The sequence below is a fragment of the Scaptodrosophila lebanonensis genome, unplaced genomic scaffold (genome assembly GCF_003285725.1).
Source record: "Scaptodrosophila lebanonensis strain 11010-0011.00,11010-0021.00 unplaced genomic scaffold, SlebRS2 tig00001415-arrow-pilon, whole genome shotgun sequence".
NCBI classification, from domain to species: Eukaryota; Metazoa; Arthropoda; class Insecta; order Diptera; family Drosophilidae; genus Scaptodrosophila; species Scaptodrosophila lebanonensis.
This window is the reverse complement of record NW_022060742.1, coordinates 11548902-11575829: the sequence shown is the minus strand read 5'-3', so window position 1 is coordinate 11575829 and position 26928 is coordinate 11548902. Positions and strand designations below refer to the sequence as shown.

General features: G+C 34.8%; 5 protein-coding genes across 6 annotated transcripts; 4 read left to right on the top strand and 1 right to left on the bottom strand.

Annotated features, from left to right (window-relative positions):
- Positions 1–874: 874 nt before the first annotated feature.
- Positions 875–14975, top strand: LOC115632524 (ecdysone 20-monooxygenase). Its single transcript, XM_030529720.1, has 7 exons — positions 875–925; positions 12316–12652; positions 12712–13306; positions 13367–13544; positions 14281–14520; positions 14581–14793; positions 14858–14975. Exons 2-7 carry the CDS (start codon positions 12322–12324, stop codon positions 14966–14968), a joined length of 1668 nt encoding a protein of 555 aa, XP_030385580.1. The 5' UTR covers positions 875–925; positions 12316–12321; the 3' UTR covers positions 14969–14975.
- Positions 14976–19258: 4283 nt separating this feature from the next.
- On the top strand, positions 19259–20034 carry LOC115632964. The gene is made up of 4 exons (XM_030530265.1): positions 19259–19318; positions 19371–19479; positions 19536–19749; positions 19824–20034. Exons 1-4 carry the CDS (start codon positions 19305–19307, stop codon positions 19937–19939), a joined length of 453 nt encoding a protein of 150 aa, XP_030386125.1. The 5' UTR covers positions 19259–19304; the 3' UTR covers positions 19940–20034.
- A 2674-nt stretch (positions 20035–22708) lies between these two features.
- On the top strand, positions 22709–23395 carry LOC115633021. Its single transcript, XM_030530345.1, has 4 exons — positions 22709–22745; positions 22800–22890; positions 22955–23153; positions 23205–23395. The coding sequence occupies exons 1-4, from the start codon at positions 22732–22734 to the stop codon at positions 23321–23323; spliced, it is 423 nt and encodes a 140-aa protein (XP_030386205.1). The 5' UTR covers positions 22709–22731; the 3' UTR covers positions 23324–23395.
- Positions 23396–24244: 849 nt separating this feature from the next.
- LOC115633001 lies at positions 24245–24978 on the bottom strand. 2 transcript variants are annotated; one of them, XM_030530327.1, is made up of 5 exons: positions 24928–24978; positions 24761–24869; positions 24616–24703; positions 24496–24558; positions 24245–24425 (listed from the first exon to the last, which is right to left on the bottom strand). In XM_030530327.1, exons 1-5 carry the CDS (start codon positions 24939–24941, stop codon positions 24304–24306), a joined length of 396 nt encoding a protein of 131 aa, XP_030386187.1. In that variant the 5' UTR covers positions 24942–24978; the 3' UTR covers positions 24245–24303. The 2 variants fall into 2 exon arrangements, with proteins under 2 accessions (XP_030386187.1, XP_030386186.1); XM_030530326.1 differs by having other exon boundaries at positions 24496–24703.
- A 311-nt stretch (positions 24979–25289) lies between these two features.
- Positions 25290–26202, top strand: LOC115632998. Its single transcript, XM_030530320.1, has 4 exons — positions 25290–25312; positions 25371–25464; positions 25532–25727; positions 25799–26202. The coding sequence occupies exons 1-4, from the start codon at positions 25305–25307 to the stop codon at positions 25912–25914; spliced, it is 414 nt and encodes a 137-aa protein (XP_030386180.1). The 5' UTR covers positions 25290–25304; the 3' UTR covers positions 25915–26202.
- The last annotated feature ends 726 nt before the right edge of the window (positions 26203–26928 follow it).

Sequence of the window (26928 nt, the reverse complement as noted above, 5' to 3'; positions counted from 1 at the left end):
GATCGATGCCGCTTTTGCTGCCGTCATCATCATCGCCAACGTCGTCGTCGTCGTTGTCGCCGTCGTCGTCGTCGCCGTCGTGGACGTGGTCGTGGTAGCCGCTCAACGAGCGTAAAACACTCGCCAGCGGCTCACAATTCATTCAGTCTTTGACTAAGCGTCGCAGTTGTCGCAGCAGCAGCAGCAGCAGCAACAACAGCAGCAGAAGCAGAATCGAGCTGAGCTGAGCCGCGTGTGTGGTTGGTTAGTCGGTCGATTATTGTCGTCGGTGTGGTCGTGGTCGTGGTCCGTCTGGCGCATAGTTAGAAACTATGTAATGGGCATAGATTTCTAATGAACGGATACGGATGCGGTTCTATATACAAAACGATTTGATTTCACACACACACACACAAGCACACACTAAAGTACACACGCACAACAATAGCAACAATTAGAAGCGAGTGCAAAAGTGCAATGTCTGGCGTTGATTAAGAAAAGAATCATCTATTGTTTTCGGTGTGCAGGCGCTTGCTGATTACAAATAGTGTTTGGAGAGAGCTTTAGAAAGCAAATAATCAACGCACAAATAAAATGAATATTAAATAATTACTCTGTTTAATTTACAATTGGTAGAATTTTGTTCATATCATAAATAATTCCGGAAACTCCTCAAATTACCTAATTCGTTCGTTTTAAGCAGAATTGTGTGCAGGTTTATATATAATTTTTTTGGAATCAAATCCCTTAATCTGTGTGCTTTAAATAGTCATTATATAATGAATATGATGACGCAACTTTTGTTAATTGCAAATTGTTATGAAATTATTTGTAAATTTTGTGAATAAATTGTAATGCATATCAAATATGCTCAAACAAATTTACAAGCCGCAAGTCAATTGACTTAAGGATCTAATTTTGGATTTAAAACATTGCCACAAAAAAGGTATTATTTTGTAAATAAATATATTACTTAGATTATAAGATGTGCATGTGTGTTCAGTTATATAATGAAGTAAATGTGAATCAATACCGTCCTTGTCTTTTCTTTCCTGAAGAAAACTGCTAAAAAAACTCTTCAATATCATTCGTGTTGTTTTTTTTTAAATAAAAGAGCTTAAGGAACGCTTGAAGAAGCCTGAAATATGAAAATAAATATTCTCCTTGCCTTTTCTTGCAGATATGAGTTTAAAGATTTTTAAAGTAGTCGTATTTCCTTGCCTTTAATTCTCGAAGAAAACAGTTTGGAGAACTCTGCGTTGCACAGCATTTACTTTTCTTGATATTAAAATGATCGAAGTAAATGAGCTGATCGGGTATTTATATGTTGAAGAATCCTTTAGGGGGTACCCCCTACAGTGAAAGAAAACTACTTAAATAAATATTCAGGGAGTCCAAAATATATTTCGTCCTTGTCTCTTTTTTGATCAGCTCGTCAATCCTCTTTAAACAAATCTACCAACAATCCTTTAATTGAAGATTATTTTGTGCCTTCTGATTTTTCATCAAAAAGCTTTCAGTTTCCATAAATTGCTTTATTTTATTTTCATTCAGCTTCAGTTGAATATTAGAGTTTAGCTTCAGCTTTTCTTAAAAATAATTCGATATTATAATTTCTGTTTAAGAAAATATATATCAGCTTAGAGACCCAGACAGTGGTTATTAACTTGCTCTGGCAATAATCATCATGAATATCATATTTATTCATAAATATAAAAATAACAAAATATTCCATGCAACAACGGAGCAATAATAACCAAAAACAATAACAACAACAACGCACGTTCGACAAACAAACGCATTAAATTGCAATTAGCCTGAGGCTCGAATATCACGGCTGCTGCTCCCGTTTCTTATACGAGTATGTAAGCTGCAGCTGAATTTTTATTTATTTATTAATACTTTACCATCATTACTTATTAATAACACACATACAAACACACATACACACATGTGGGTGCGTGTGTGTGTGTGTGTGTAACAATAAAAAAATTCGCCAGCTCTTTATTATTATTTTCTTTTGTTATCAATTATTTTGCCTCAAGTTCATTATCATCATTAAAAAGCAACATCAGCTGGGCGTGCTGCTGACGCAGAGAGCGACAGCGGCAGCGGCAATGGCAGCGACGTCATCGTCACACTCAGCCACACACTTACACACACACACACACACATACACAAATTGCGTAATTGAGCCGCACACACACACAAACACACGCACACATACTGGCAGTTGGGTTTGTTGTTGCTGTATGTTTCGCTTGATTTTTAATTCTTATTTGTTGATTTTTACGACGGTTTTAAAAATATATGTAATATATATTTTTTTGGCTTGTAATAAAGCAAATATCAGTAATACGATTTTAAACAATTTCGAAGTGAATGTCAGTCGGTTTATCGCTTTATTTTCCACAAAAAACGACGTGCATTGACCGCATTGGGGGTGATGATGCACTTCGAGCAACTGTGGTGCCAAAATGTTTGTTGAGCGGAGCTCTTGAAAACTACGTTTTGAAGGTTAAGTTCTGTTGGTTAATGTATGGGAAGATATAAATCTAACTCTGTCATTTCCAAGACCAGTTTCGCACATTAAATCTCGATATAGTCGCCTTCAAATGTTAATCTAATAATGCACCTAACCTATCAACACAATCTGGACACATGGATCTTCATTAAATTTCATTTACAACGTTTATCAGTCAGAAATTTTATCCAAATACCCGTTTAATAATTGAAATCATATAACAATAATCCGTTCTAAATGTTAAATCTGAAATCTACAACAAATAAATCTGAAAACAAATACATTTCATTAAAAAAGAATCGCTCGCGTGGCGACCATCTCATTAAGATGGAGGCAAGAATTCAATTGCAACGTTGAACAATACATATTGAGTAGCCAGTTAAAGAGCTCGAAATCTGTGACATGCATCTATATTTAACTTTGATTGCGATCTAAGAAATTTGCGCAGTTGAATATTAATATTGTTTTCTTTATAAATCTATATCGAAACAGGAATACATAGACTTGAAAATAACGAAGAATGTTCTGCTGTAGTTGTGTTTAATGTTTCAAAAGGTCTATCAATTATATCGAGAAATTGTAATAACCATGAGTTGGGTTTCATAAAAAAGTAGATAGTTATTGACAGTGTGATTCCATAAGAAATATTAGTTCTGGTAGTACTCAGAAAAATCATTCAAATTATTTTAAGTAAATAAAGACAACTTATGACGGTTGTATTTTTAATACAATAATGGGCAACAATATTTTGCTCTTATTCGAATTCTAGAATTCAGCTACACGTCTTTTAACTCCCTTCGCTACACCCATGGGTATAAAAATGACTTTCTTTCTTGAGATAAACATTGTTCTTTAAGCTCATGAAAGGCCTTGTTAGATTGTTTACTATTTCCTTAATCTATTTAAATGTATGTATATAATTCAAAATACATTGAATTTTAGCTAAAATTTTCATAATCCATTTGTAACTCTCTAATATGTGAAGCTTTAGTTTTAAACTTTCAAAATAAATCAAAATATTAATATATGATCAATTTGTTCGATATTTAATTAAGTAACCAGTAAGACAACCACAACTGGTATTTCCTTTCAATTTATCCATACTATTGACTATTTCCCAAAAGCAAAGCAAATAATAAAGCACCAAGAATAGACTGAAATGTTTGTTAATTGCTATAATTATTAACAATTGGAAAATCATGCGTTGTTTAAACAGCTTTATGTCATGTTTCTTTTGAAAACAGAATTCAACAATATAAATTATTGTTTGTAATACAATGTTAAAAAAAAAAACAACAGTATTTAGTTATCGTTTCTGCTTATTTTGTTTAAATCTCAGTCCACGGTCCAGCGCATATGGGCAAGGCTTCGGCCTCAAACAAACACTTGTTGCACTCTCTTCCTTGTAGCTTACTTTATTGTTCACATTTCGCTTGCTTCCATTTTTATTTTTGACAACATTTTTATTGTTTTTGTTGTGGGCTCAGCAAATTTTTGTATTTATTGAATCGATGCCTTAACGACAAAAGCGCCAGGCCAGACCAGGGCAGGCCGCGGTCTTAAACTTAACTGTTGACACCTACAAAAAAAAAAACTTCAACATAATTATAATTAAGCTACTGCGACTTTAACTGCTAAAGCTCGCGCGCGTGCTCACGTTGCCAAAATAAATTAACCCAGCCAAGAAACGAAATATATATATACACATACATACATAGTATATGGCAAAAAAAAAAAAAAAAAAAACTCAAAGAAGGCTGGCAAACACAGTATGACACAAAAACTGAATGTTCTGCCCGTTGCCGCCCGATTTTGTTTTAATTTTAATTTTTGTTGTGCTATGTGCTTTTGTTTTTTGTGCGAATTAAACAAGTTTCTGTTTTCATCAGAATTTACATTTTGATTATTATGTTTAATCGCATGTGGCGGCTGCTGCTGCTGCTGCCTCTGATTGCTGATGGCTATTTTTATTTGAATTCATCTATATTTATTTATTTATTTATTTTTTTTGTTTGGAACATTTCTCACATTTATGCAAATGTGGTACAAAAATCCATAAAATTGTCAATCCATTGCGCAGTTACAAAGCCCAAAACCCAAACAGAGAACACCCAACATCAGCAGATTATGTCACTTTATTCGAAATTGCAGCCCAACCATCGCATACACACACAGACACACACACACACTCAGACATACACACACACACAAGCTATATAGTCGGCATTGCCATTACCATTACCAGTGTTGGTGGCTTCATGGTCACGGCCAATGTTCATCAAACAAACAAACGATAGCAACAATTTCTTCTTCTTCTCTTTTTTGCACAAAACCATTTGTCAGCTGTTTGGCTGCACACGCACACACACACACTCACACACACACACACATTCCCTTACATACATAATTAATTCATACAGGGTGACTAATTGGAATCGTAATTGGGAAACGTTTTTTTTTTTTTCTTTTAATGATTGCTTCGTTCAAGTTTTCAGTCTTAATGGCCATTTAATTCAATTTCGAAATCGCACATCGATATTAACGCTAGATTTTGTGAACTAGAAAAATTGCAGAGCTGGCCATTGGCCATTAACACCCAATTACGTGCCAACCTAAACATGACAGGAAAATTGCTGAAGAGAAATAAGTTATTAAACATACATACGAGTATGTATGTATGTGGCGCAGTTATATAACGTAATTGTGCTAAAACGTAATAAACTTTAAATCAAGTTCGAAAGCCCCAATTTACTTCACTTGCTTACTTTATTTGTTACTTATTGCTCAATCTCTGTATTCGAGGCAGACTTTATTCCACTCTTCTATTCCCCATTTCTGCTTAGAATATTGGAGTCTACTGGAGTCTTATTATTGCCACAGTTGAACAATTTGTTGCATATTATTCCTTTTCTAATCTTTTGATATAATTTCGTCAACTCTTCGATAAAACATTGGCTCTGCCTTCTTTGAAATTCTGACAATATTATCTTGATGTTCAGTTTTTTAATTTTAAAATCGTAAGAATGTCTTCTTGAGGCTAGGAGATAGCGGCAGATATGTAGCTCTAATCTGTTTTAGGTAGCTTGTTTTGAAGTTAAGGAGCCTGTTCTACGACAATTATATGGAAGAATCTTTATATGGTTGTATATAACACAACAAGTCTATTATAATGACACACTAATGTCTCTCTTAGATAGGTCCATTCAATGCAATATTTTGGATACCTTTTTCTTCTAGATATAGTAACAGAACTCAGTTGATCAGTGTTTTGGTTAAAACCACACTAGCCAAGATTAAGCTGTCAAACAATATTTGTGGGCAGAAGCTTCCTAACACAAAAAATATACCAATTAAAAAAACGGTATGCCCATATTTTAACTTTAATGGTTTTTTTTAATAAAAATAATAACTTTATTAAAATACTATTTTTTGAGTACGCCTCTTGGACAATCTTTTTTTTAATTAACATAGAAACATTTAAGCAATTATCAGTTGAACCTATAGTGTACATAAGTTTGATTGATTGGTCGCTAAATGTATACAAAATTTGATGTATTATGAAGTTTTCAATTGTACTTTTTGTTTTTTTAACTAGCCTTGTCTCTAGTGAGAAAAAGACTGTCAATGGACAAAATTATACATTTGTCGGGAAACGGTTTTTATTCCTTTATGTACACATACATACATATATGTGTTCAATACATTGAGGAACAGCCTCCAGTTCTTTAGTTAATTTAAGCCTAAAACTGTGACTTACTGTTGGCCGTTTATTTGTAGCTGAGGTCATAAATTCGAAAGAAAAATTGATTCCAAATGTTTCAATGGCGATGATCTATTTACCAACAAATAAGACAACAATATGTTTTTCTCAATATGAATTAAAAACAAAAATAAGGACAGTAAATAACGTATAATTATAAAACCAATTTTTATAAACCAGTTGGCTGCTTGGATGTACTCAAGCAATTCCCTCTGCTGAATCGAACAAAATTACCTGCTTATGAATTTAACTATACTTTCAGTTTTTATAGTATAATCTGTACATCAAGTTTCGTAGCTCTTGCTTTTATACTACCTATAATTCAGACCTTCATACAGACGAACAGACGCACGGACATATAGGCAAATGGGCATATTCCCAGTATAATAGTATACTAAGTTGTATAACCAGAATTTTTTAATACCCTTTAAATTGGTAGGGGTTGCACGGAATCTGTTATAGAGTATACCACAATGGCTGCGAAAAATGCTATCGAGTGACAACAGTTCCAATTTGTTTTGAAGGCCTAAGATCCGTTCAGCATGAAAAGATAGGAAAACATCCTTTTATTTATTATCTAGAAATGGTTGCTGTTTATATTAGCCACCCTGTATATACAGACCTAGCTGGGATCGAAGCAACAGTTTGGCCAAGTTCAATGTACGGCCAACGACGCGCGAGCGAGAGGCAAACATTTTGTTAGACAACTGTTGCTTTTGCTGTGGCTGTTACTGCTTTCAAATAGAAATAGAAAAATAGAGATATTTTCGCATTAGAATTTTGCAGTGAGCCGCTTACAAGTGGCCAACAGCTTCTGGCCGCTTGGCAATGACCAAACTAGCCCGTTGGACTTGCTTCGTTTGGCTCGGCCTCAGCTCGCCCTGGCTCTGTTCTTGCCATCACCATCACCATCGCCATTGCCATTGACTTTGGCTTTATCTTTGCCTATTCCCGTGCTGACTTGTAGGTTTCTCAGCAGCACACTACAAGTATATAAACATATTGCATAAACTGACTTTGGCTTCGCCACTTCGGACTTTGTTAGAAAGGCATTAGAAACGATGGCAAACCCAACCGCGCACACGTGGCCACAAGAACAAAAGTGAAAAAGCTATGGAGTGGGGGCAGCTGTGTCCGCACGAGCAATTTGCCTAAGTACAAGTATATGAGATATACGAGTATACGTATATACTCTAATTTTATATTATTTTATGGACACTAGCTCATAGCTTAAGCTCAAAAAATAACAAAACGAATTGCTATATAAACAAAAGTTGAACGCCATTGGGAAGCTTATTGTTGAAAATTTATGCTTTGAAATACATTTCAGAAATTATAAAAAAAAATTTGTTTGAAAATATATGCTGTTAAAAACATTTGTGAAATTAATTAAAGTAAATAATTAAAAACTGTTTATAATTTTAAAAAGATATATTTCTTGTGGAGTATTTGTGGAGTTCACTTCTATATATTTCTTTTAATTCAAGAGCGGCAATTGCTTATATGAATACAATATTTAATAGATATTGGTGTGTAACAGATTTGTTTTTCATTTTATGGAAAGTTAAAGTTTGTGCGGCCACCACTATATTTAAGATTTAATTTATCGTGAAGACATTTTTCTCATCTTTTGAAATTTTTCAATGAATTTTCTAAACTATATTATATTTTTTGAAGCACCAGAAAAGTAGAGCCTGTTCTGTTCCTACAAAACTATAGAAGATAAAAATATTTATAAATACGGATTTTAAGCCTCTTTGAAACTTATTTGAACAGACTCCGACTGCTCCACTTTTTAACTATCTATTTTTTTGCTGAAAAAATTCTATTAGAAACGATTGTTCAATATACATATCCGTCTATCAGTCGGCGGATCTGCTGCATTTTTGTCTTCTTTTAATGAAATAAATACGTACATATATGAGAGTAAATATAGATGAAACGAAACTGTTTCAATTTTTACAGATTCCAATTTGTACCAATCTTACCTGTTGTTAAAGCTAATGGATGCATAAATTCAAAATATGGGAGGTTTGAGATGAGGGAAGACAGTTGATTTCTTGCAAGCATAAGGAACTGGTAATTGACCTTTAGATAATATTGATCAGTTAATCTAGAATGTTGTAGCATGAAGAACCCTGTTCAAAAATATTAAAACTAAAAGATAATGTATAATATTATCTGTGAAATTCATCCTCAAAATTTCAAAAATTGATAAATCGGCTGCGATTAACATTGTTATCAGTAAATGAAACTAAACTAAACTACTTTTATGCTAAATATAATTCATTTATATATCTATACTATCTATATCTATATATATCTATTTTTATGCATCTTAAGAGGTGTTTTTCAAAAGTTACATCACACCTTTAGAGCACTTTTTTTCCTTTAACTCAATTGCTAAGCGGATATAGTGATAAAGATCGACAAATGAATGGTTTGCTAGCCTAGGGGGCTGCCTCAAGATGATTAATGTTGCTCGCCCAATACTACAACCATCGTACAATGTGATTATACAATATTTGCTTTAGTCACACACACATACTATAAATACCAAAAAACACACTCAAACACCTTTGGCTATGGATAGCAACAAACAAAATGCCAAACATCACGATGACGCGACCACATCTACATCTACATCCACTCAACCAGTCCGAACAATCATTTAATATAGTAAGTCAGTCAGTCAGTCAGTGAAGTCAAGTGTGCCCAAAAATGTATTTGCAAAGAAATTTAGATAAGAACTTTTTACTGCCCGACTACCAGTGTCTACTGCCTACTGCCTGCTGCGGCAATATTTGATTTGCTATCGATCGTGGCAAGGCTTTATGTACTCGGAAAACACATACTCGTACATACGAGTATGTACAGCAAGTACTACTTATTTACTATAAAACATATTGCTACGTGACATTGCGCTATTTGGGCATGTCGCGCGACACGTGTGCCCCGGCGCGTCGCCACCCAGGGACCACTCAGGGACGCACGACGAGCGTTTATGCAAATCCAAATGCTATGCTAATCGGTAGGCTTAAACAATATTCTTAATTCTTGCAAAAAAAAAAAAAAAAAACAGATGAGAAGAAATAAATAACAAGCCAGTGGAGTCATAAAGCAATTAAAATAAAAATAAAGTATGATATAAGCATGCCACTTCCTTCTTTGCTCTTAATCACTTCCTCATCGGACAGGCGGACGGGCGGACAGACTTACGGACGGTGTAGTTTGTGAGCCGTTCTTGGCGCTTCTCACTTTTCCAGCGAATGAGAAAACAAAAACTCGCTTTTTAATAAGAATTTGCAAGAATGCTCACAGCTCGTTGGCTGTTGTTGGTTGTTATTAATATGCAGATCGGATCGGAATGGAACGGATCGGATCGGCTCGGCTCGGCTTGGATCAGATCGCTCTGTCTCTGTCTTGTTTGTCTTTTCAATTTCTGCCTCAACTTTGTTGTCGTTAGAGTTGCGTTAGAAGCGCAATCCAGCCCCACAGTCTACACCTCTTTCTTCCACTTTATCCGTCCACAACCGAAACCTACTGTAAAAACCGGATGGCTAGGTGACTGGCAAGCCAACAACAGCAACAGCAACAACAACACAACCAACAACAAACCCCAAGCCAAAGTCAGGCAAAGAAGAAAGCATGTAGAATGCGGCATTAGAAAGCATATTATGTCATTTATTTATTATGTAAAAAGGCAAGCAACTTCTATCTACGAGTATGGGAAAGTTTTATTTTATTCTTCGTTCACAACATTCCATGTGTGGTTCGGCTTTTTTAATTTCTGTTGTTGTTGTTGTTATTCATAGCATTTTTGTCGTGGTTAGAATTTCACAATTTTTGGTCATCTGCCTGCCAGCGACTACTTAGCTGAGTTAATGCGCAAAAATTTCGTTTTTGTTTTGTTTTTGTTGTTTTGTTGTGCACCCAATTTCGTCTTTTGTTTATCAAAACACCAAATAAAAAATGCTTACGGCCAATGACATGGCTGCAAATGCTTTCTAGCATATTCTTAGCCATCAGAATATTTAAGTGAGTGCCCAAGAGAGCCAACTAAATTACTGTGACATTGTTTAATCGCTTAGTAACGAATACAAATTGTTTCTAAAGTCGTAAGAGTTAGATATGGCTTTTGACAAAAGCTATAGATTTGAGTTACACACGTAGTTATCAATCAATAATTTAGATATTTTTTTACAATTACAATTAGGCTTTAAAAGGCGCATTTGCACAGAGGCATGTCAGGAATAAAATATCACTGCAATTTAATATTACAAAATTTAATTTTCCTTTCAAGGCCTAACTGTAAAGAAACACAAACACAATAAACAAATTATTTGCATGTCTGAGCGTAGCTTGAGAAAGTTGTTGGCCTTAAAAATTAAATTTCAAAAGAAAAATAAATATGTGTATTTACATTAACTAGTTGACGATTCTAGTTTCAAAGCAGGTAGCATCTCAAAACAAACTTAATATAATTACCTTTAAGATCTCAAATTGTTAATTTGTCCATATTGGCAGCAGAATACTAGTTTAATAGATTGTATATAAATGGTTTAGAAAAAAAATGGTTCATTAGTGATATTTATTTAGATCACAACTTTCTTATCAAACCTTAAACTATACATAAGGGATTATTCCTCAGAATGTGTTTGCTTTAAGCTTGCAGTATATAGAATCTTAATCAGCATGAAGAGACAAATTATTCTAGATATGTCTGTTCACCTGTCCGTTTGAATGAACGTCTGGGTATGGGAAACTGGGACTCTTCTAATTCTTTGGCAATACGAGTTTATTTTAGTTATTATATTTTTTACAGCATTTCCGTCGCTAAAGAAGCCTGTAATACTGTCAGTACTGTCCACAGTTCCAAAGCTTCATAAACCTTGCACACGTAATTTATATTTAATTCTCTACCTCTGTTTCGAAATTCATCCAAATCGATTAAATTGAAGAAATGTTCGCAGTACCAAGCAATGGATTTTTCTTTCTTTTTCTTAGACATACTACTTATATAATTAGTTTCTTTGGTACAGGATATTTCACAGTCGGGCTGGCTTGACATTAACATTCTTTCTTAAAAAATGTTTTAGCCTAATCCCAATTATCAATTCTCGTTTAGTTTTGACCCGAAACAAAATATAGAAAAGAATAAGAATCTGATTTAAAAAGTGTATTTCAAAAATGCAAATCAAAAACTCTAATTGAAAATCTATAGAATAGAACCCCATGTTGTGAGGATATTCTTTAAAATGAATGCTAAAACAATCACACATTTGTGTGTTTTGGGTACCCAGCCATTTATGAAATAATGAATCAAAAAACTCTTTAAATTTGTTTGGTTCTGAGAAAGACAGTGAAAATTTAATATAAAATACCATTTATATTTATAAAAGAAAGCAGTTTATTGGACGATAAGTGAGGTTATGACTATAATGCATATTTATATTTAAAAATAAAAGTATAAGAATTTTCTTTCTGTGCACCGTTTTGGGTCGCCATGTCTACCTTGAACTTGGTTCTATTATCTTATCGTGGACACATGAAATTATTATTACCAATGTGTTGTATTTAAAACTCTTGCCAGACATTTGCTGACGCATAATTGCGACTCCTAAATGATTTTCAGCTCAATCTTATCGCTCAATTAAAATACATACAATATTGATGAACAGATTAAGGCAGCCACGACTTTGCTATATAAAGCAGAGCAGTCAGAGTTGTACAGCCCGAGAAATATGTAAATTGAATTAAATGGGTGCGTGCGTCTCTGTGTGTGTATTAACGTTATTAGAGGACCGGTTTGCGATTGTAGACAGAGCGACTGCAATTAAAGCCTAAATAAAATATGAAGTGTGCAAAAAATAAATGTGCAAAAATTGCAAAATTTGCATAATACGCGTATGTATATAAATAAAAAATAAATAAAAATCAAATTTTGGAATGTGAGCCGCACCACCAATTGATCTGTTCGTTTGTTTGATTTAATTACCCAACTGCCCAGTCGATATAATTCAATTTTTCAATTTTTGTATGATATTTGCAGTGCCTAATGGTAATGGCCGTGATTCTGTTGATCGCTCTAGCACTTGTACTCTGTTGCTATTGCGCCATCAATCGGCAAAAGATAAATGCGATTTACCTGAAACCGCTGCTAAAGAAAACCCGTCAGCTGACCAATAACACTGCCAACGATAATGCCGATGTTAATGGTAATGCCAATGCGAACGATTGTTATCATGCCACGCCGATACAGGGACGGCAGCGTCGCACCATTTGGGATATTCCCGGTCCACAGCGCATACCCTTTCTAGGCACCAAATGGATATTCCTTGTGTTCTTTCGCCGCTACAAAATGACGAAACTCCATGAGGTCTACGCAGGTGATAGAGAGCCTCAATAACCAAGTGCATATACTTAAAGGCCCTACTCTCCTCTGCAGATCTGAACCGGCAGTATGGGGACATTGTTCTTGAGGTAATGCCCTCGAATGTGCCGATTGTGCATTTGTATAATCGCGACGACTTGGAGCGTGTACTCAAGTATCCCAGCAAATATCCATTTCGTCCGCCCACCGAGATCATTGTGATGTATCGGCAATCGCGTCCCGATCGCTATGCCAGTCTGGGCATTGTTAACGAACAGGGACCAACGTGGCAGAAGCTACGCTCTTCCCTTACTTCCAGCATAACCTCTCCACGCATTCTGCAAAACTTTCTGCCCGCCCTGAATGCCGTCTGTGATGATTTTATTGAGCTGTTGCGAGCGCGACGCGATCCCCAAAGCCAGGCGGTCCATAATTTTGAGGAACTCGCCAATCTAATGGGTCTGGAGGCGGTTTGCACCCTGATGCTGGGTCGACGTATGGGGTTTCTGGCGCCCAATACCAAACAGCCACACAAGATCAGTCAATTGGCGGCAGCTGTGAAGCAGCTCTTTATTTCACAGCGAGACTCGTACTATGGTCTGGGACTGTGGAAATACTTTCCCACCAAGACTTATAGGGACTTTGCGCGAGCCGAAGACTTGATATATGAGTAGGTATATTGGTTTAATTCGTCAAATTTTGGGCAAAAAAACTCAATTACCTTTAACAGTATTATATCCGAGATCATAGACAATGAGCTGGAGCAGCACAAGAATACGGCCGCTTGTGAGGATGAGGACGCAGCAGGTCTGCGTAGCGTATTCCTGAACATACTGGAGCTGAAGGATTTGGACATACGCGACAAGAAGTCGGCCATTATAGACTTTATAGCAGCGGGCATTGAAACGGTGCGTATAATGGAAATACGGTAATAGCATTCAAAGAACAATTAGCATTCAAGACCCCATTGTAACTCAGAAAGTATGATTTTAATTTTGTTAGGAAAAGCATAAGGTTTTCGTATATTACTCAGGATTATTATGTGTTATTATTATTATATATGTCAGGATTATTAATACGTTTGTAAAATTGGTTGTAAACAAGCACACTATACAACATTTTCAATGAAATTACAAAAAAGCTGGATTCCAGTGTCAAGCACTGGAATAACACCATTTATGTTATAATATTTTCATGGTGAAGTTTTTTTTGGATGAACACAAAAGTCATTGAAACGCTGTATGTAATCGGAATACGGGAAAAATAACCAAAGCAGAATAGGTACCATTGAAGATCCCATTGTAACTCAGAAAGTATAACTTATTCTTCTGTTTCGAAAAGCAGCTCAAGGTCGAATATAACTCAGGATTATTATTTCTTTTGTATTGTAATATATGGATAAGTTTTTGGATGCATTAGTAAGTTTGGGGAAAAAATGAACATCGGAATACGGAAATACCAATCAAAGAAGAATAGGTACCATTCAATATCCCACTGTATCTCATATAATTATTTCTTCAGTTTGGAAAAGCAGTTCGAAGTCAAACATAACTCAAGATTATTATTTCGTTTAGGTTTCACTTTTTGAGTGCATGTGTAGTCTTGTGAAAATAATGAACATAAAACTAATCGAACAACTTTCAGTTAGCCAACACATTGCTTTTTGTGCTCAGCTCCGTGACAAGCGAGCCGCAAGCCAAGCTCCGGATTCTGGATGAGTTTTGTGAGTATCGCCACACGAACATCTTGCAAGATGCGCTGACCAATGCCACCTATACCAAGGCATGCATACAAGAGTCCTATAGGCTGAGGCCGACGGCTTTTTGTCTGGCACGGATTCTTGAGGAGGACATGGAGTTGTCCGGCTATTCGCTAAATGCCGGCGTAAGCATTACACCCTAAGTAATCCGATCTTTTAAAAACGAAATCTTCTCTTTTCTGCAGACTGTGGTGCTCTGTCAGAATATGATTGCCTGCCACAAGGATCGTAATTTTCACGAGGCCAAACAATTTTCCCCAGAGCGTTGGATCGATGCGTCTGGAAATTTTACAGTGAATGTGGACAGTGCCAGTATTGTGGTGCCGTTCGGAGTTGGTCGCCGTACGTGTCCCGGCAAACGTTTTGTCGAAATGGAGGTGGTGCTGTTGCTAGCGAAGGTCAGTCTCATTTTTCAATATTTTTTCTCCTCGAAACAATTTCATTAAGCTCGAATATCTGCAGCTTGTGCTCGCCTTTGATGTGGATTTTGTGGAACCACTTCAAACGGAATTCGAGTTTTTGTTGGCGCCTAAAACGCCGCTCAGTTTGGTGCTGCGCGATCGAACATTCTGACTGTGGCGAACATATTGTATTCAATACAAATATCTGTATATAGGTGAAGTGTTAAAGTTTAAGTAGCGGCAATTGTTTTGTGCGTAAACGTTGTAAACGGAAAGACTGTTGTAAGTTTGTTGATTGTAGCACGTAAGGCTATATTTTTACTGAACACTAGAAGCCTTTGAAGTCATTTAAATCGTTGGCTTGTTTTCCAAATTCCAGCGAAATCATACACAGCTTACGTTTTGAAAACATACTCGACATTTTAAAGAAATTTTCATTAAATATGTAGTTTACGACATTTAAGAGATAGGTTGTGAATACTGTTCAGTAAAAGTTGAGCCTAACGTTATATGCTTATGTGTATAAAATATTTTAATGTTGTACAGTAAAATTTATTTATTCCAATTTGTATATTGTATATATATATATTACTTTACTTTTATAATAGTTTTGTCTGTGCATATTTTTGTTAAAGGGCAAGAGTTGAAAACGAAATAAAGCAATGCTTTCAAATGTGCTTTAGCGGGCGTCAGGTTATTCAATTTTTTTAGGTTTTAGCACAATATATTATATTAAAAATTATTGAAAGTGAACGCTAAGGTGAGGGATAGCTTTTGATTGGAAATGGACATTGGACATCGTCTGAAGCAACTTGTCTTTCACTAACCTGCATTGGGCAAGAGACTACTCCAGGACAATCCTATGTAAGTAAAATAATATTCAATTCAAATCGGTTTTTTAGAGCAGCTTTGGAATTTATGAGCTGTTTATTCTTAAAAGTAAGATATTTAATTACTTATTTTTGCTTGAAGTGGAAAACATTTAAAAATAGCTTGTGTTTTTTTTAAATTAAATAACTTTTGTAAATACAGACCTCGTTTCTCGTTTAATTTTCGCTTTTTTTAAATAGCTCTTTCCTAATATCAAATTTGGTTTTAATAAATAATTGGAAATCGATGGTTGCTGATGGTTGCCGCCTTAACGGTAGGTTGTCAATGAATTTATGAGTTGGTTTATAAAATGATATTTATTGGTAAGGTTTACTTTAAGAAATTCACGGTAGATTATTACAATTAGTTTTTTTTTCCTGGAACAGCAATTATTCCATTTGAATGTAGATTTTGCAAATCAAATGGCCTTTTGAAAGCAGCCAATTTTATTTATGTTTTATTAATTTATCCCACAAGAGGCGGACAACTGTTAAAGAAGCCATTAGTTCTAGAAGAAATGTGTTTCTGCATAAAGATTTTATAAATATGGTTGTGCAAAGGCGTTACCTTTCGGAATTTAGCTTACTGATATCAATATGATCTTCATTTCCGCCGAATTGTGAAATTAAGTTGGCACAACTAATTAAGCTATTAAATATATATCTGTTTTCATTCATCAATTTTAAAAAATCTGCTAACAATTAAGGCACTTGTACTTTATAACGTATACTACAAAAGGTATCTTTGAAGAGCCCAAAAGTATGCTGCATAATTTTTAAATACAACAAAACCACAGGGTGCTTCACACACGCACACTAATACGAGTATCAGTAGTTATGTATGGACGTGTATACGCCACTAGAATAATGTTTACAAATGTTCCATTTAATTAATGGCGTATTTATTTTAATAACAGCACTTAATTTTTATAAATCGTAAAGCCCCCACCATTCCGGGCGTGGAACGCACAACACACAGTTTTACTGACAACAATAACACGAACAATTATTGCGCATAACCGCGACTTAAACAGCTGCGACAGTTGTATTGCCAACAACAACAACAATAATAACAACAAAAACACACAACGCATGTAGGAAGAACTGAAAGCAATAAGTATAGCCAGCAGCTCAACCCCTTTTCCAAAAAAGTAAAAGCCACAAAATGCGTGTTTATTAATTAAGCGCATTTGTTTTCATTAAATAAACGTTTTAATTGAGCATGAAAGTTGGCGCCAAAAACAGTCGAAAACGCGACACGACAATAGACGATGTGGCCATTAAAATGGCGACAGCAACCCCTTCGGATGGGTTGCCAACCACCCCTCCTCCCACCTGATGCCGTAAAGCATTTTTGCCAGCTGCGTTAAATATTTATACATAATAATTAATTTTGTGTATTTTAATGGATTTACATGCAAACATACAGTAGTCTGACATGATTGATGAAAATGTACACGAGAATGACTTACAAATTAAGCAAGGCCAGAAGGAAATGTGTATTCACTCACCTGCACATTGTTTAACCCATTGTTGTCGCCCGTTTAATTATGGTTTGCAAAATTGTCATAGCTTCTTGCACAATAAGCACTATTTAAGTACTGAAAAAAGAAAGAAATGAATAGTAAGTAACTCATTAGGATAAGTCATTAAAAGTATATAATAATTGATAAGAAATAGAGTTGAAATGCAATGAATATTTGAGGTGAGAAACAGATATCTACTTTCGTAGTTGCTTAAAATACAACGAACAAAAGAATATTTTCTGCATTTAAATGAAATCAATATTAACCATGCGAAAAAGTATACAAATGAATTAAGTTCGGCCTAACTTTACGCTATTTTTATAAACTTAAATTAGACCTCAATAATTAAATGCTATAGGGCACACATTTATGGCTTAATATAAGAGCAATACAGTGCCTGCTATTTCAACGTTTATTATCAGCCAACAACTAAACAACAACCTGCATTCATTGTTTTTTCGCTTCTCTTTGTCTAATGTGCCACTGGGGGGTAATTAAGTAGGGACTGGAGAGCCAAAAAGTTTTGCTAAACATCTCAACTTGTTGGGTGTTGTTAACAGCACTTTATGCGCCAACTCCATTGCATTAAAACCTCTCGACCCTTTTAATGATTGCTCTTATTTTCATAAACTTGGCAAATGCTTGGAAAAATCCATTTATTCGTTACTTTATCTATTCGCATCGGCCTTTGCAAAGTCATTTCGTATGTGAGTTATGACTTTCCTATGAATTATGGCCAGAGCCACGTAGCGGCTTAGTTGGCTGAAATGTTAACTATTTGAGCAGAACTAAGCGACCAGTTAGCGATTGAATTTGAGAAAATGAGGAGCAATTGTTGCCAATAGCTTAATTATTTATTTTCTATTTTCTTTATTAGTAGAATCATGTGTTTATACTTCGTAGTAGATTATATGTTTTATATTTAGTAGAGTAGATTAGTGAGTACGCTAGTTTAGTAAACGGCATCTATGGATCACTGCTTGGACTTAAGAAGCTGCTAACACGTGGCTAATACTGAACAAACTTGTTAAGTACATTCTCCGAGTCCCTTGGCAGCACGAGTATATTTTATATTATTCGGTTTTCGCCACATCATCCGCTATACAAATTCACGTAATGAATATATATTTCCGTATGTTTGTTTTAAATTTCATCCAAATCGGCTAATTCTAAGTAAAGTATTTTCACTTTCGTTCCTGCTCGACCGTAGCATTATACCTTGTTACTTTTTTTGTGATGCCGTAAATAAGTAGTTAATGGTCGATTCGTTTTTGTGCATAATACTTGTATATTCATAAAAGCCAGTTAAATATGTGTGAAAAAGTGAAAAGATGTTATGCAGTGAAGCTGTGAGAGCCAAGTGATTTTCCCTTCCAATTTTAGTTTATATCTATTTTTTTAGATTTTTCTTTTTTTCTTTTTAATATTGACATATTAGTTTTGTTTTTAAAATTTTCAGCTTTTAAGATAATTTTTATAATTTTTATATATTTTTCTCCCATGTCGACAGTCAAATAAATAAATAATAATGTTCGCTTGTGGGATTTTTTTTTTATATACATATATTTTAAACTTTTATTCTTTTATGCTCTCATTATGAGGTGGAAAAATCCGTAGTTAAAGTCTTTTCCTTAAAAGCTTCGACTAGCACAGCAAAACTTGATGAAAAGTGTGTTCTTAGCAGAGCATTAAATTCGATTTTTATATTGTTCTATAATTCTTTTATATATATTTATCATTTTGATCATATTTCATAATCCTTATTATGTATTATTTTAGCTAATATGCTTTATTTACCGCATCACAGAAATTTGTTTAGTTTTCCTCATCTCAAAGCTGCTAATCATCATTTTAGCTACTATGGATTCCTTATTTTCTCTAGTACTTCTCTTCCTCCTTCTCTGTTTCTGTCCCACTATTACACCTGTCCGACCATTCGCCACGAGGCAGTATAAGTTGTACGCTTCATTAAATCCAACACAATTTGAATAAATAATAATGCCAGGGAAAGAAGCTCTGATTACGCAAGAGAATGTATAAAAGGTCGCGCTGCCTTTGTTCCTCTGGCAGTCTAAATAGCAACAGCAGGGAGAATATACCTTCTCGCAATAAAATGTTAAAACTGAAGTAGGTCTAAACTGTTTTGAGGAATTATGTAATTCCAATTTGATCATTTCAGTTATTTTCTTTTCGTGTGTGTATTACTGGCCCCCTACTGTACATGTGTGGCTCCTTTTGGTCAGTATGTAACAGTTCCAGAATGTCCGAAAATAACAACATCACCGCAGGTAAGTATAACTGGAAAACAATTTTATGATAAAAACTATACAATTTTTATTTAAAGATTACGTACAAAGGCAAAATGACTTTCATTGGTGCTTACGTGAACATGAAAAAACCTCCGCCACAGAATTCTATTCCCCCTTCCATGTTTTGTATTGAAGTGGACTTTCCGCCGAAAAATACAGGAGAAGAATGGGGGAAGGTTTTAGGAACGGATAATAAGAGCTTTATCGTTTACTACGAGTGCACTGCTATCGACAAAAAAGCGTTCTCATGCAAGTGTTATCCGCATAGATGTTAATTTCATTTAATTTTGTGCATTCTAATTGTTTATACACTTCTTTTATAGATTCCGCCTATGTCTTTTCAAAAACAAAAAGTCGCGATCCAGCTATTGAAAAAGCGGTTAAAGAAATCTTCGATAAAAATAAGCTAAGCTTTAAGGATTTTATTTATGTTTGCTAGCGATATTAAATGCATTTCCAAGAATAGATGCGAACGCAGTAAAACACACATAATTTGGTGTACAAAAAATAAAAAATCTAATAATACTACGAAAAGCTTGTATGCAGAGCATTTATTCCATACACAAAAGAAAGTATATCCTACGAGTCCTAGAATGGAAATGTGACTGTAATTATATTAATAATATTGTTTACACTTAATAAATTCAGATGTTTCTGTTTTGAGTGATGCTCTCTCCAAGATTTTTATTAATTAATTTATTGATTCAAGAAATAATAAAATATATAAGAAAGAATAAACCAAACCAAACCGGAGCGGGCAGCTGCATTATCTTGAATTTAATTTTTCCCTATTTTTTGTAGTGCCAATAATTTGATAGTAAAAAATCAGCCAAAAAAATCTTGTCCCCCCTGGACTAATATCAGCCAACAACTAAACGCTTCTCAACAAACATTCATTGTTTCTTCGCTTCTCATTGTATAATATGCCACTGCGACCAACTCCATAGATATCACAGCATTTGCAAAAAGTTTCGCCGAACACCTTAACTTGTTGAAAGTTCTTAAAAGCCATCTCCATTGCATCAAAGTCTCACGACCCTTTTATGATTTTCATAAACTTGGCAATGTTAGCGGAAAGCCATTAAGTATTATAACAAGACTAAAACATTACTGTATCTATGGCCATCGGCCTTTTGATATCCGTCTGTGTGTGAATTCCATTCGCATGTGAGTTATCACCGGCTATGAGTTATGGCCGGAATCATTTGGCGGCTATTATTGGCAGAAGTGTTAAGTGTTAGATAAGCGCGCATAATTCATAGAAGCGTAAAAAATGAATAAAAAATTAAATATGCTATAATTGTTTATGTAAACGAATGTTTGAATAATTGAAATTGGTAAACATTAGAGCCGCTTACGGAGGCAAGTCTATAAAAGTTCGCGCTTCTTATGTTCCATTTCCCTTGCAAAATGTTAAAGCGAACGATTTTCGGAAACTATGTACATAATTCCATTTTGACGTTTCAGTTATTTTCTTTTGGTTGTTGTGGCGGAGGCTTCTGCCTTTCTGGATTTCAATCCTTTTGAGAACCTTGAGCCACGAACAGAACCCTGTCCCACATTTCCAAATGCATCCACCATTAGTATCACTAGTTTACAGTTTTATGATAAAAACTAAACAATTTGTTTTAAAGCTCACGTATAAAGGCAAAATGTATTCCGTTGGTTTGTATTGGGACTTGAAGAAACCAATGCCGTTCAATCCACTTAATTTAATATTAACTCATTCATGTCATGAGCAAAAATTTCCAGACGTATTGAGCTGGCAGATCCTGGGCACGGATAATAAGAGCTTCATACTTATATATAATTGTATGGCCATCAACTTAGATCAGACTCAGTTCGCAGGCAAGTGTTATCCTCGGATGTGTTAATGTTCTTGGCGAAATTATACTTATCTTGTTTTCTTTTAGATAACGTAATTGTCTTTGCTTTAACAAAGAAGTTGGATCCAGCTACTGAAAAGACTGTTCGAGAAATCTTCAGAAAAAATAAATTAAGGATGAACACTTATATTCCGGGTTGCAAATGATTTAAAGTCATTCTCAAATAATTAAGGCAAACGCAGATAGAAAAACACACACATAACTTTGTGTACAAATAATTATTTCATTTAAAAAATTACTTGCAGCTTTGAAAATTTTGACATATCTAATAAATGCCAATCTGTCGTTTTAGAGCCTAATCTGCATGCCGATTCCAGCAGCAAAAAAGAAATTAGTAAATGTAAAAGTTCCTTAGTACTTAGGGTTTCATAGAAGAGCCTGCGCGCTCATACTGATAGATGGAAGGGTATAGACTATTAGGCTATTGCGAATGTATGTAACAAACAGAAAGAGGCGTGGCAAACTATATAAATTCTTCATGAATGAGATAAGACAATTCAACTCCATCTGTTATCGGAAAGTTTAATGAAAACTGAAAGCTAAATTGAAAACTCCAATAATTCTTGGAACAATGTACCGAATTTGGTTTTACAAATCATACTTCATTTGAAGGCGGTTGTCAAATGTTTAGAATATTTTTCAAATGGAAAAGGGTCGGGTTCATGTAAGTATTTGTAGTCCATACATTAGAGGAGTTTTTCTTACAGGAGTGTTGCATGTTTGCATGTATTCAATGCCACATTTGCATTTGTAAGGTACGAATATTACGTTGTAGTCCATACGTCCACGATTTTTAAGTGTATAAGATAAAATATTTTTATTTGTCAACTGAAATTCTTATATCCTGTAACCGTAGCGTAAAAGGTAACATTAAGATTGTGCAAAGTAAGCATGTAACTGGAAGAAGTAAGCATCTCCGAGCCCGTAAAATAAATAAATACTTGTATATATTAATCAGGTTATGGAGAAGTCGCCTGTCCCAGTACTACGCTGTTTTTATTTTCAATTCATATGTATGCAGGTAGTTCAGGGGCAGTCTTTAGGTACAGGATATTTCATTGTCAGGGTAGTACGTTATATATTTACAATTTTGGATACGGACCGGCTATCTCTGTCTCTTACAATATAGTTTGTGTCTTCTAACATGTGTCTATTGTCCCCCATTTAATGGAATTTTAAACGGCAAGTTCCGTTCGTGATTTCCGATTAATATAGTTAAAAATTAAGACAAACCCACCTTGAATAATGAATTTTGTCAAGCATTAGCGTCGTTACGATTTAAATGAATGAAGTTCATGATATTTAGGTTTCAGTAACAGTACGGCAAAGAGATTGTTCTAAAACAATGTTAAAGTTGAGGTAATTTTTGAAGAGCTTTGAGGCTTTTAAAAAATGCTGTTTTTTTCATTACAGTTATATTTTTGGTATAAGTATCCTACTGGTCGAATACTGTTCTGCAGCGGATAAAACTGGCCCGTGTCCCTCAACTAAATCAGTACCGCAAGTGAGTATTTTGTAGATTCTAAAAATCTGCATATCGCTCATATTCGAATGGTTTGTAATTGTAGTCCACATACAAAGGCAATGTAATCCAAAGGTCACTGTTAGTTAGTACGATTAACTTTAATCAAACATTTTTCAACGTTTGTAATGAGAAGAAGTATCCATTTGAATCAAAGAATGATTATCTTACCTTGGGTACGGATAACAAGAGCTATATGGTTCTGTATAAGTGTAAATTTCATGAGAAAGAAAACAAGCATATAGGTAAGTTTTATATTTTTTTCAGATTTAAATAACCATTACCCTTCTCTACAGAAATGGCATTTTCATATGTTATGAGATCAGCCACTAAGGAATCTATCAATGCCATTGACGAGGCTTTTAGGAAAAATGGTTTGAATCCCAAATCTGTATTAGTTTTATGTAAAAAGTAAATCCTGTTGGCAATATTGCATTGCAATTGGCTCTAGAGTTCAAAATAAATTATTTGAATTTTTGAATTTGTAGTTCGGGTATTTTGGAGGGGCTCAGAGCTGCCTACCACTTATTTGTATAGTATTTTTGTGGCTCTTAGTTCTGCGTGAGAGCAGCCCACCTAAAGCATTCTCATTGGTTAAGTGGGTTTATTTTTTATTCATTGCATCTGCTTCTGTAACTTAGATATTGGTGTCAGTTCCTAGGCTTTATACTCTACCGCACAAATTGTAGTTTTGTTTGTGTCTACACGGAGTTGCTTGCGTTCGTTTCGAAAAAATTTGATTTTTTTCCCCAAGCGTCCATGAAAAAAAGATTATTCTTATTATTCTTCTTGCATGAGAAATATTAAAGAAAGAAAATTCTATGATACTACCAAATATTCTTCGTTTTCTAATAAACAATGAAGGCGTAGATATACGTGCATGTATTTGCAGAGCATTGCATTTCGCATCTGTATGCAACAATATGTTGTGTCAGTAGCAAAAAAATATATAAATGGTAAATAACGTCTTTTTCATAACAAAATAATTAAAAAGCGAACAGGATCCCCTATATATATTTTGAATCTAATAGCAAATAAAACGTACCTATAAAACTGTATTTCAATGTTAAAATGTCAAGAATTTAAATATGCAGGAACCAATAATAGTAGTGAGCGGATGAAGTGATTAGCAAGTAGGGCGGCAAAAAGAAGTCCCTAAAGATGTTTGTCTAATCTAATAAATTGCCCAAATTCTTAAAAGTGTCAGAAATATAGCTGAGCTTAAGGCCAATAATTTAAGCACATACCCAATTAGACTAGCTTATACACAAAGCTTATACAGTTTTTAAATAGCTCTCATAATAACTGGCTTAAGGAATTTGCTATTTCATTTGAATATTATTTATATAAATTATTCATTTTTATTGGCAAGTGAATGTTATTCAGATATTTGTATTATTGTTTGCACTCTGGGGCGAATTGTTTTAAGCTAAGTTTGTTTTTATTAAAGATTTCTCTAATGGCTTTGTCATCGACCGGATTTGGGCCCTTCTCTGACGTTAAGACATGCCCGTATTCTGTAAAAGATAAATATCATATTCAATCTGAACCATACGGCTATATGAGAAAACGAGTGCTTTTTTTTACCTATATAGTTGTTGGAGCTTTTGAAAAACTTACACCCGTAGAGCACAATATAGGTCGTATTATCTGTACCGATGGTAATGAGGTCAGTTGGGTCAGGATAGGAAAATTCAGTGGCCTTACAAGCTGGTAATTCGAAATCGAGCTTCGGAATAGGATTTTTGGTATCCAAGAACATGCCCGGATGAATTACTTTGCCTTTGTAAGAGGCCTACAAATATACCAATAGCATGTAGTTGGAATTTCAATCAATATCCGCGATACTAACCTTGTCTAAGGGGTGTGGAAGTTTTGGACATGATCCCGATTTCTTAACAACTTCTATATTTAAACTTTGACAGTACGGTGCCAGCAAGACACAATAGGTCAGAATATAACTATAAGAATTATGGGAATAGGAATTGTGTGCAATACCTAAAAGTTTGCCAAGCTTACCTCAGCTTTAACATTGTTTTACTTTTCGGAAGCCTACTTCTCTATCTCCATCTGCATAAGTAATATTAGATTTGTTCAAAACTTAAACGCTTAGAGCGTTTCAAATTTTTTGAAAATTATAATTATTTAAGGTGTTTTAATTAACTTTCTCATTTAAATATGTCGAAAGTCGTTGAAAAGGGGAAGCAGAGAATAATTGAACAAATATAAAGGTGTGTTTAGGGATGTGTATTGCGTCAAACTTCATTATTTATCCCATTAGCTACAAAATAAAGCTTGACTAAATGGAATAGTTCCACTATAGACTTGCCTATGAAAGAAATCAGCTATACAATTATTTGTTACTCTCATAGAAGTTAAAGACTTGCATTAATGAAATGTTTAGGTTGGAAAACAAAGAAAGCTTGCTAGACTTTAAAACAATTTATATCCAATAATTTCAGGTTCTGTTTATTAGCTTGTGCCTTACTGGCTTCACACAGTTTTAAGGCGCTACGATTTGGACCGTGCCCTATTTTGGAACACCCTGTGGATCCGGTGAGCTGTGCAGAAAATAAATTACAACTATTTATTAAATCTGATGAAATGTAAAACGTATTTTTAGCCAACATTTGAAGGCGCATTATATGAGCGCTCGATCTATTTTGATACGTATACCCCTTTTCTTCCAAACCATCTAGACTGTACCACTGTTGAGTGGCCAATTGCCAATAGCTCAGATCTTATCTTGGGTACAGATAATGCGAGCTACGTCGTCACCTATAGGTGCAACTTTTTTCCAAAATTCTACAGTCATGAGGGTAAGAAATTGTGCCAACTTGAATTTTAATTTTTACTATAAAAAAAATTATTGGTTGGCCGATATACTTAGAAATTGTACGAACATTTACGGTGGAGAGCAACCCTGAAAACTCGACGATAGAAGCTATTGAGGATGCCTTTATGAAAAATAATATAAATCCCAAGGCAGCTAGGATTTTATGTTGATTTTAAACGTTAAGCTAATAATGAATTGTGTTACCATTTATTGTAAAAAAAAACAAATGCTCAGATATCCTTGGAGAGGCCTTGCAATTGATTCTATTTCAATCATTGAAATTTGAGTGACTGAACGGTTTTATTTCGATGATAAAAAAGCTCTAAAAGCCGGCGATTGCCAATACTTGGTGCAATTCATTGAAAAGTATAAGAATTGGTATGGAGTAGTAAATATTCTATAGAATATTTTATTTTTCCTGGGTGATGGCCTTTAAAATAAATGAAATGTTTTCTGAAGGCGAAAAATTGACTAAAATTTGGTGTTCCTAGGTCTTATAGTCTCCGAGATATGGGCGATTATACGAATGGAAAATCAGGAAAGCCCCCATAGGGGTGAAGTGGGGGGGGGGGGAAATCAAAAAAATAAAACAAACTCGTATAGAATACACACATACGCCATCTTTGTGCAAAATTTGGTGTCTCTATCTCTTATAGTCTCTGAGATCCAGGTGTTCATACGGATGGACAGACGGACAGACAGACAGGGCTAGATCGACTCGTCTCGTCATGCTGATCAAGAATATATATATTTTGTGGGGTCTGCCACCCCTCCTTCTGTGTGTTACATACATACGCACACAACTAGTATAGCCTTTCACCCTTTGGGTACAGGCTATAACAACCAAAGGGATGGGCACTTGAACGTCTAAGAAAATTCCTACAAAAGCAACTTTGTCTTTGATTGTGGCCTGCAAATATGCAACGAAGCAACATGTTATAGTTCGAAAGCTTAAAGGTATGTACAGTGAAAACTCGCTTGGCCGGACACTTACCGTCGGCCAATTTTTGTCCGCCCAAGGGGAGTGTCCACTTAAGGGGAGTTTTCACTGTATATAGTGGTATTTGGAGTACCAAAAATACAAAAGGACGGACAACAATTTTGAAATGCATAATAGTACATTCTTCAGCAATACTAACTGTTAGCTTTGAATGAGGCAGTTTTGGACATTCTTCAGGTTTTGT